This window comes from Balaenoptera physalus (assembly GCF_965194825.1).
Source record: "Balaenoptera physalus genome assembly, chromosome: 2".
In the NCBI taxonomy this organism is placed as follows: Eukaryota; Metazoa; Chordata; class Mammalia; order Artiodactyla; family Balaenopteridae; genus Balaenoptera; species Balaenoptera physalus.
The window spans coordinates 176,831,157-176,841,460 of record NC_138883.1 but is presented as its reverse complement, the minus strand read 5'-3'; the positions used below and the strand labels follow the sequence as shown (position 1 = coordinate 176,841,460).

At 41.7% G+C, this 10,304-nt stretch overlaps 1 protein-coding gene and 2 long non-coding RNA genes across 5 annotated transcripts in view; all 3 read left to right on the top strand.

Annotated features, from left to right (window-relative positions):
- Nucleotides 1–10,304, top strand: part of LOC309656466 — a 607,356-nt gene that overhangs the window by 477,495 nt on the left and 119,557 nt on the right. The gene's annotated exons all lie outside the window — the stretch shown is intronic.
- The window catches only part of LOC309656472, a 382,613-nt gene that overhangs the window by 285,365 nt on the left and 86,944 nt on the right, over nt 1–10,304 (top strand). The window lies entirely within an intron of this gene.
- The window catches only part of ZEB1 (zinc finger E-box binding homeobox 1), a 195,479-nt gene that overhangs the window by 168,090 nt on the left and 17,085 nt on the right, over nt 1–10,304 (top strand). For all 3 annotated transcript variants that reach the window (XM_082452745.1, XM_082452744.1, XM_082452746.1), the window contains exons 5-6: nt 4,566–4,768; nt 7,975–8,080. In XM_082452745.1, coding sequence (XP_082308871.1) covers nt 4,566–4,768; nt 7,975–8,080 — 309 coding nt within the window. The remainder of the gene's footprint in view (nt 1–4,565; nt 4,769–7,974; nt 8,081–10,304) is intronic.

Below are 10,304 nucleotides of genomic sequence, written 5' to 3'. Positions count from 1 at the left end.
CCTCGGAAGAGTTTAACAAGGATAGGTGTTAGCTCTTCTCTAAATGTTTGATAGAATTTGCCTGTAAAGCCATCTGGTCCTGGGCTTCGTTTGTTTAAGGTTTTTAATCACAGTTTCAATTTCAGTGCTTGTGATTAGTCTGTTTATATTTTCTATTTCTTCCTGATTCAGTCTGGGAAGGTTGTGCTTTTCTAAGAATTTGTCCATTTCTTCCAGGTTGTCCATTTTATTGGCATATAGTTGCTTGTAGTAATCTCTCATGATCCTTTGTATTTCAGCAGTGTCATTTGTCTCCTTTTTCATTTCTAATTCCATTTCTAACTCTATTGATTTGAGTTTTCTCCCTTTTTTTTCTTGATGAATCTGGCTAATGGTGTTATCAATTTTGTGTATCTTCTCAAAGAACCAGCTTTTAATTTTATTGATCTTTGCTACTGTGTCCTTCATCTCTTTTTCATTTATATCTGATGTGATGTTTATGAGTTCTTTCCTTCTGCTAACTTTGGGCTTTTGTTCTTCTTTCTCTAATTGCTTTAGGTGTAAGGTTAGGTTGTTTATTTGAGATGTTTCTTGTTTCTTGAGGTAGGATTGTATTGCTATCAACTTCCCTCTTAGAACTGCTTTTGCTGCATCCCATAGGTTTTGGGTCGTTGTGTTTTCACTGTCATTGTTTCTAGGTATTTTTTGATTTCCTCTTTGATTTCTTTAGTGATCTCTTGGTTATTTAGTAGTGTATTGTTTAGCCTCCATGTTTTTTTCCAGTCTCATAGTGTTGTGGTCGGAGAAGATACTTGATATGATTTGTTTTCTTAAACTTACCGAGGCTTGGTTTGTGACCCAAGATATGATCTATCCTGGAGAATGTTCCACAAGCACTTGAGAAGAAAGTGTGTTCTGTTGTTTTTGGATGGAATGTCCTATAAATATCAGTTAAGTCCATCTTGTTTAATGTATCATTTAAAGCTTGTGTTTCCTTATTTATTTTCATTTTGGATGATCTGTCCATTGGTGAAAGTGGGGTGTTAAACTCCCCTACTACAATTCTGTTACTGTCGATTTCCCCTTTATGGTTGTTAGCATTTGCCTTATGTATTGAGGTGCTCCTATGTTGGGTGCATAAATATTTATGATAGTTATATCTTCTTGGATTGATCCCTTGATCATTATGTAGTGTCCTTCTTTGTCTCTTGTGTCTATTTGATAGGAGAATTGCTACTCCAGCTTTCTTTTGATTTCCATTTGCATAGAATATCTTTTTCCATCCCCTCACTTTCAGTCTGTATGTGTCCCTCGGTCTGAAGTGGGTCTCTTGTAGACAGCAAATATATGGGTCTTGTTTTTGTATCCATTCAGTGAGTCTGTGTCTTTTGGTAGGAGCATTTAATCCATTCATGTTGAAGATAATTATTGAGAGGTATGTTCCTATTACCATTTTCTTAATTGTTTTGGGTTTGTTTTTGTAGGTCCTTTTGTTTTCTTGTGTTTCCCACTTAGAGAAGTTCCTTTAGCATTTGTTGTAGCACTGGTTTGGTGGTGCTGAATTCTCTTAGCTTTTGCTTGTCTGTAGAGGTTTTAATTTCTCCATCGAATCTGAATGAGATCCTTGCTGGGTATAGTCGTCTTGGCTGTAGGTTTTTCTCTTTCATCACTTTAAATATGTCCTGCCACTCCCTTCTGGCTTGCAGAGTTTCTGCTGAAAGATCAGCTGTTAACCTTATGGGGATTCCCTTGTATGTTATTTGTTGTTCTTCCCTTGCTGCTTTTAACATATTTTCTTTGTATTTAATTTTTGATAGTTTGATTAATATGTGTTCTTGGTGTGGTTCTCCTTGGATTTATCCTGTATGGGACTCTCTGCGCTTCCTGGACTTGGTTGACTATTTCCTTTCCCATATTAGGGAAGTTTTCAACTAATAATCTCTTCAAGTATTTTCTTGGACATCCCTTTCTTTTTCTCTTCTTCTTCTGGGACCCCTATAATTCGAATGTTGGTGTGTTTAATGTTGTCCCAGAGGTCTCTGAGACTGTCCTTAATTCTTTTCATTCTTTTTTCTTTATTCTGCTCTATGGTAGTTATTTCCACTATTTTATCTTCCAGGTCACTTATCTATTCTTCTGCCTCCAGGTCACTTATCTGTTCTTCTGCTATTGATTCCTTTTAGAGAGTTTTTAATTTCATTGATTGTGTTGTTCATCATTGTCTGCTTGCTCTTTAGTTCTTCTAGGTCCTTGTTAAACGTTTCTTGTATTTCCTCCATTTTATTTCCAAGATTTTGGATCATTACTATCATTACTCTGAATTCTTTTTCAGGTAGACTGCCTATTTCCTCTTCACTTGTTTGGTCTGGTGGGTTGTTACCTTGCTCCTTTATCTGCAGTGTGTTTCTGTCTTCTCATTTTGCTTAACTTGCTGTTTTGGGGGTCTCCTTTTTGCAGGCTGCAGGTTCGCAGTTCCCGTTGTTTTCAGTGTCTGCCCCCAGTGGGTAAGGTTGATTCAGTGGGTTGTGTAGGCCTCCTGGTGGAGGAGACTGGTGCCTGTGTTCTGGTGGATGAGGCTGGATCTTGTATTACTGGTTGGCAGGACCATGTCCAGTGGTGTGTTTTGGGGTGTCTGTCACCTTATTATGATTTTAGGCAGCCTCTTTGCTAATGGATGGGGCTGTGTTCCTGTCTTGCTAGTTGTTTGGCATAGGGGTGTCCAGCACTGGAGCTTGCTGGTCGTTGAGTGGAGCTGGGTCTTAGCGTTGAGATGGAGATCTCTGGGAGAGCTTTCGCTGTTTGATATTACGTGGAGCCGGGAGGTCTCTGGTGGACCAATGTCCTGAACTCAGCTCTCCCACCTCAGAGGCACAGGCCTGACACCCGGCTGGAGCACCAAGACCCTGTCAGCCACACAGCTCAGAAGAAAAGGGAGAAAAAAAGAAAGAAAGAAAAAGTTATTAAAATAAAATTTTTTTTAATTATTAAAAATAAAAAAAAATTAAAAAGTAATTTTAAAAAAGGGGAAAGAAAGAAAGAAGAGAGCAACCAAACCAAAAAACAAATCCCCCAATTATAACAAGCACTCAAAACTATACTGGACAGACAGAACCATAGGACAAATGGTAGAAGCAAAGCTATACAGACAAAATCACACAAAGAAGCATACACATACACACTCACAAAAAGAGAAAAAGGAAATATATAAAAAAAAAAAAAGGAAGAGAGCAACCAAATCAATAAAAAAAATCTACCAGTGATAATAAATACTAAACTAAGATAAACATAAAACCAGACCCAAGTCTACAGTTGCTCCCAAAGTCCACCTTCTCAATTTGGGATGATTCATTGTGTATTCAGGTATTCCACAGATGCAGGGTACATAAAGATGATTGTGGAGATTTAATCCACTGCTCCGGAGGCTGCTGGGAGAGATTTCCCTTTCTCTTCTTTGTTGGTACAGCTCCCGGGGTTCAGCTTTGGATTTGGCCCCGCCTCTGCGTGTAGGTCGTCTGAGGGCGTCTGTTCTTCGCTCACACAGGACGGGGTTAAAGGAGCAGTTGCTTCGGGGGCTCGGGCTCACTCAGGCGGGGGGGGAGGGAGGGGTACGGAGGAGGCGGGGCGAGCCTGCGGCGTCAGAGGCCAGCATGACGTTGCACCAGCCTGAGGCGCACTGTGCGTTCTCCCGGCTAAGTTGTCCCTGGATCACGGGACCCTGGCCGTGGCGGGCTGCACAGGCTCCCAGGAGGGGTGGTGTGGAGAGTGACCTGTGCTCGCACACAGGCTTCTTGGTGGTGGCAGCAGCGGCCTTAGCGTCTCATGCCCGCCTCTGGGGTCCGCGCTGATCGCCGCGGCTCGCGCCCGTCTCTGGAGCTCGTTTAGGCGGCGCTCTGAATCCCCTCTGCTTGCGCACCGCGAAACAAAGAGGCAAGAAAAAGTCTCTTGCCTCTTCGGCAGCTGCAGACTTTTTCCCAGACTCCCTCCCGGCTAGCCGTGGCACACTAGCCCCTTCAGGCTGTGATCACGCAGCCAACCCCAGTCCTCTCCCTGCGATCCGACCGAAGCCCGAGCCTCAGCTCCCAGCCCCCACCCGCCCCGGCGGGTGAGCAGACAAGCCTCTCAGGCTGGTGAGTGCTGGTTGGCACCGATCCTCTGTGCGGGAATCTCTCCGCTTTGCCCCCCGCACCCCTGTGGCTGCGCTCTCCTCCGTGGCTCCGAAGCTTCCCCCCTCTGCCACCCACAGTCTCTGCCCGCGAAGGGCCTTCCTAGTGTGTGGACACCTTTCCTCCTTCACAGCTCCCTCCCACTGGTACAGGTCCCGTCCCTATTCTTTGTCTCTGTTTTTTCTTTTTTCTTTTGCCCTACCCAGGTACGTGGGGAGTTTCTTGCCTTTTGGGAAGTCTGAGGTCTTCTGCCAGCGTTCAGTAGGTGTTCTGTAGGAGTTGTTGCACATGTAGATGTATTTCTGATGTATTTGTGGGGAGGAAGGTAATCTCCATGTCTCACTCCTCTGCCATCTTGAAGGTCTGTCCTGGTAATATTTTTTTAACGTTTTAAATTTAAAATATACAATCCTTCTTTTACAGGAACACCAGATGCATTTTCCCAGTTACTCACCTGCCCGTATTGTGACAGAGGATATAAACGCTTTACCTCTCTGAAAGAACATATTAAATATCGCCACGAAAAGAATGAAGATAACTTCAGTTGCTCCCTGTGCAGTTACACCTTTGCATACAGAACCCAGCTCGAACGTCACATGACCTCCCATAAATCAGGAAGAGATCAAGTAAGTGGAATGACTGCATTCACGAACTTTCCACACTGAGAACTCACCCCTCCACCGAAGGCAAGGGTTTTAATATACTGAAAAATTTAGGGGATGCACTGGACAGTGTCTGGTCTACGGCCTTATGAAAAGGAAAGTGATGATTCATTTGGATTATCTGGTCATTTCTGAGTTTAAAAGCACATATGAACACTATTTTAGAGGTAACTAAGTTTTTTTTCTTTTACAGGTAGGTCCCTTTCATCTCAATTTAATTGTTTTGCTTATACCATAACAAATATTTCTCTTACGTTTAGGATTTCAAAATACATACTACTGGAATGTTCAGCGTAGGGAAAATAACTGATTACATACACTGCATGCCTCTAAAAAATCTAAAGTTTAGACTCTAAACCATTTTTAATCTGAAGATTCAATTTCACATGGTTTATTCTACTTCTGTTTCACTTTGCCTCAATTTCTAGAAGCATAAACCAAGACTATCCTATAAGTGTAAGTTACATTTAAATTGTTGGCTCTGTACTTAAGTACAGATTAAAGTTAAAGAAGCTTTTGCCAGTTGTCCTTTTTATAAGACCCTGATAACTATCAACTACAAGTAGTGAAATTTAGCTACTTAATTCTAGATTTAAAAATCAAGTAAATATTCAGCTGCACAGGGTATGTTGAGGCTATGTCCAGTTTCTTATATCCAAGGATGTGAACATCTGTCTACCTGAGTGCATGAGAGTCTGCTCTGTGTGCGCCTAAGTCACAGATCCCCCAGAGGACAAGTTACCCCAAACCAGAAAACTGCAACAGAATGATGAGAAGGGTCAGCCTGTCTTCTCAGGACTCTGGGGACAACACTCACGGACTAAGACAAGGGGTGTGGGAGGGTGGCAGGCAGGGAGCAAGGACCAAGCTTCTCCTTAGGTGGGTTAGTGGTTCAGTCCACGCAGGGCACTTAGGGTGGAGCAAGTGCCAGGAGGGGAGAAAACTGACACACGGAAGACAAAGCCCATCTGTTCGCATCTGCCCCGCACGAGTCCTGTCAGGGACAATACAGATGCGCGCTCTTGCCACCCTGGTGTCCCGACATGACCACGCTATAGACAAGCCCTGGGGAAAGGGCCTGCCAGGTGACGTTTGGGGAGCGGCCCCGTCCTGCCACTGCTGCCCCACATCCTCTACCCTGAGGGCCCTTGTCAAAGGAGGGGACCTTCAGAGGACAGATGGAACGGGTGGGGAAAGCAGGAGATGCTGCTATAAAATGGTAAGATCTCTGATGACCGTGAAGGCCACTTTCTGTGAGGATTTGTCTGATGGGTGCAAAGGTATTGGTTTTATATGTGAAGTATGTAGTCAGACCACCGTCCAAAAGGAGCTGTGATAAATGTAATAATGTGAGGGTAACAGAATTGGGAACAATTTAGGTTAGGAGGCAGGAAACCAAAGGGCAGACCATCTGCCTTGCTGGCCTTTGAAAATCATGCTGTGACCTAAAGATATGCATTTCCATGTCTGATTAATTTATTCATTCAACAAGTATCTCAGTTTCGATTCTGTATCAGGCCTGTTGTAGGTGTTAAAGGCACAACAGTGAAAAAGATGAGCAAAGTCCCTGACAGTAGAAGGCGTGTATTAGTAGGTGATAGAAATGTAAGATATAAAAGCAGGTAGAATGAAGATAAGGCAAGAGTAAGAGGATAGAAAGTGGTGGAAGCTATTTTTTTTTTTTTTTTTTACAGGGTAGGGAGACCTTCTGAGAATTAAGTGTGATAGGGAAGCCACTGAAAGATACTGCATTTTGTCTTTATAGTTTTAAGGCAGCACGGGCTCTTGGGTGGAAAGTAGACTGAGAGAGACAAGAAGGAAGCAGGACGGCCACTTAGAGGCTGTGGCTGTGATGTAGGCCAGAGGTGGTCGGTGTGGCAGACATGACATTGTTAGGGACCGTGGGTGCACGATGGCTTGCTGAGGGATTGAACAAGGGTCTAAGGGAAAGAGAGGGATCAGGGATTCCTCCAAAGTTCAGGGCTTAAGTGATGATCAAATAAATGAGGGGGTTATTCACAAAGGTAAGAGACATGAGAGGAGGAGCCGACTTCCAGGAGAGAAATGAAGAGGTCATCGTAGGCCTGTTGACAGCTGCCTGTTGCTTCCCAGTGGGGAACGTCGAGGAAGCAGCTGGCTGTGAGAGCCTGGCATTGAGGGGAGGGGAGACGTCTAGCGAGAGAAATTTGGGAGTTGTCACCATATGTTCGGTTTCAAAGCCAGGGGTTTGGGTGAAGTAGAGCCTGACACATGGTACGTGCTCATTTCTCTGTCCTTCCTGTACGAAGGACAGAAGAAGGGAGATTCCAGTGAGGGAGAGCACGGAGCAAGCAGAACTTGAGCCTTTGACACATGGGTAGAATCTTAACTGTCATAATTCAGGGGAAACATAGGCAAGAAGTAAGGGATAAATCAGAGCAAGGAGGTGAAGAGCAGGACATGTGCAGAAGACTGGGACTCACTGGACGACTGGGGCACAGGCTCCTTAGAGGCGGTTGGTGAAGAAGCAGCCTGGAAGCTCAGGGCTATGAACCTGGCGTCTGTAGTATCAGGGGTGGAGAGGAATCCTCTAGAAATCTATGAGCAGAATTGGTTGAATAATTCAATTCCAGCAGTGCTTCTGGAAGATTAATAAAGGGTACAGAATATAAAAGAGGGGACTTGATAAACCAGGCAGAAAGCTAAAACAACCCATATCTGGAAGTACTTCTTAAACCATCAGATGAAGGTGCATTGTGGAAATACCAGACTGACTAGAGACAGGCTGAAGTGCTGACAAAGCCCAGCCTTTCTTCTGTTCAGGAGACCTTGTTCTTCTGTGAAGTAATTGTGCTGCAGACAGACGACTGGATGTTCTCGACTGCAGTTCCTTTATCTGTGAATCAGAGTGCGGGCGAGACGGTCTCTAGTTCCTAGCAAAGTATGCATTATTTGTGCTAAGATTCTGATACTTTAGGAAGTGGAAATTTTCCTTTATGTCAAAATTCTGTTGCCATGATGATCAACCTCCTTTTTGGTAATATTCCAAGTGTTAGATTTTTGTGACTGTTAAAATGTGAGGCCTTTAAGAAACAAAAGAATCACCAAAACATTACTTTTAGCAGATTGGATGTTCTTTATGTCTAAAGCCTTTTTGCTTTAATAAATAAAACACCAATTCTTTCTTACAGAGACATGTGACGCAGTCTGGGGGTAATCGTAAATTCAAGTGCACTGAATGTGGAAAAGCTTTCAAATACAAACACCATCTAAAAGAGCACTTAAGAATCCACAGTGGTAAATATTTGTTTTCTTTGTCTATGGTGAATATCGTAGCAGTTATGATAATAAATTAATATCACATGCGATCTACACACATGATTAGAAACGCTGCTTTTCTTTTAGGATAAAGACTAATCTGGAGAAATCTTCTGCTTGTAAATGGTATTTTACTGGAATCTTAATCTTTGAAGTATAGCAAGTCAATAGGACATACTCCAAATTTCCTCATCAGAATATATAGCATGCGTTAACCAGGCATACAACCTGAAAACACTTCAGCTTTCTGGTGAATGTTAATTTCATCACCTCCTCTTAACAAGGGAATGATAAAGGGTATAGGGGTACCGTGTGCACAAGGAAAGGAGGAGATGAAGACACTCTTCTTTACATGAGAGAAGTAGAAATGGAACTCGAGGCAGGAAGTGGCATGGGTGCTGGGGAGTCAGCAGGAGAGGGCAGCACAGCGGGGCGCGGACTGAGGCATGAAGGGGGACTTAGAGGAAAATGTGCTCTGCCCTCATCTCACCCTTCTCTTCTACACTATTCATTGTCTGCAGCTTTACGTACAAAATGAACATTACTATATGGTAAAAATGTTATGTCTGTTTTAGAAACTTGTTTCCACAAAAGCTATCAAAACCTAGAAAGTATCCCACATTCGCATGCTGAACTCTGTTCGTCTCCTGATTAATTCTGATATGTTACTTAAGACTTAAATAATTTTAATGAAAAACAGCTGTTAGCTAATGAGTGGGAAATTATGTGTCTGCACATGCTTATTTTGTGAAGATTTTACAAATATCCTGCAAAAAGAGTACAGTTGGGTGGCTTTGTGAGGGCTGGTTGGTGATATCTGTATTTTAGTTTGGAACTGCATTTCTAGAAGTTGTGCTGAATTGGTTGTTGGGGGCTAAATAATGTTAAAGTTACCACTTAAAAATGCTCAAACCAAGATTCATACAAATACATTTTTAAATTTTCACACATTAATGTGTCTGGAAAGTAAAGATTGTCTTTTAGAGCCTGCAACAGGATCCTGTTTCTCAGCTCCTGTGCCATGGAACAGTTTTCATCAATTTTATACATATATATTAATATTAATTAACATATATTAATATATATATTAAATGGATCTTTTTTCCTCTTATACCACTGTCCTTTATTCTTCCGGCTTCATTGAGATATAATTGACATATAGCACTGTATAAGTTTAAGGTGTACAGCGTGATCTGACTTACATCATGAAATGATTATCATCACAGTAAGTTTAGTGAACATCCATCTCATACAGACGCAAAATTATAGAAAAAAATATTTTCCTTGTGATGATCTCTTAGGATTTACTCTCAACTTTCATATATAACATGCAGCAGTGTTAATTATACTTACCATGTTATACATTGCATTCCTAGTACTTATAATCTTATAACTGGAAGTTTGTACCTTTTGACCACCTTCATCCAATTCCCCCTCCCCCCCCCACCTCTGGTAATCACAGGTCTGATCTCTTTTTCTATGAGTTTGTTTGTAAATTTTTATAAAGTGTCTTTGTCTGGTTTTGGTATCAGGCTGATGCTGTCCTTGTAGAATGAGTTCAGAAGCGTCCCTTCCTCTGCAAACTTATTTTTGAAACAGTTTAAGAAAAATAGGTGTTACATCAATAATATATTTTTAATAATCTCCTGTCTTATCAGAAATGATTTGAAGTTGTTGATAGAGATATAGCTAATTCAAGGGAGTTTTTTAAATATTAAAATTGGGGTAATAAAGCTTAAAGTAAGAAAGATTCACATACAAAATGAATGTCATATGGTCCTATTGCAGTCACAGTTGGGATGCACAGATCACACCAAACATTAAAAGTCTAGAAACAAGAAGTTAGTTAATAATCACAGAATCCTACATTGATATTCAGAAATCAACCTCAATCAAGTAGGGAGCTAGTATCTGTAGTACCTACAGAAAAACTTTAGGAGTTTTGATGGTGAAGAGCTTTGTTAAGCTAACAGTATGCTGCTGCTTTAAAAGATAAGGCAAATTTAGGCCACATCATAGAACACAAAACTCCCACTGTGCTCTGCTCTCCATTCATTATGTATTTATGTCTCTTATTCTTAAAATTATTTACTATGAGGCTTGTACACCTTTAACACAGCAAAAATTTTAAAAACATTTAAGAAAAATAAAGTTAAGAAAGTAAGACAGGCATGAAGTAAACATGAGAAAAAAAGGAATATAT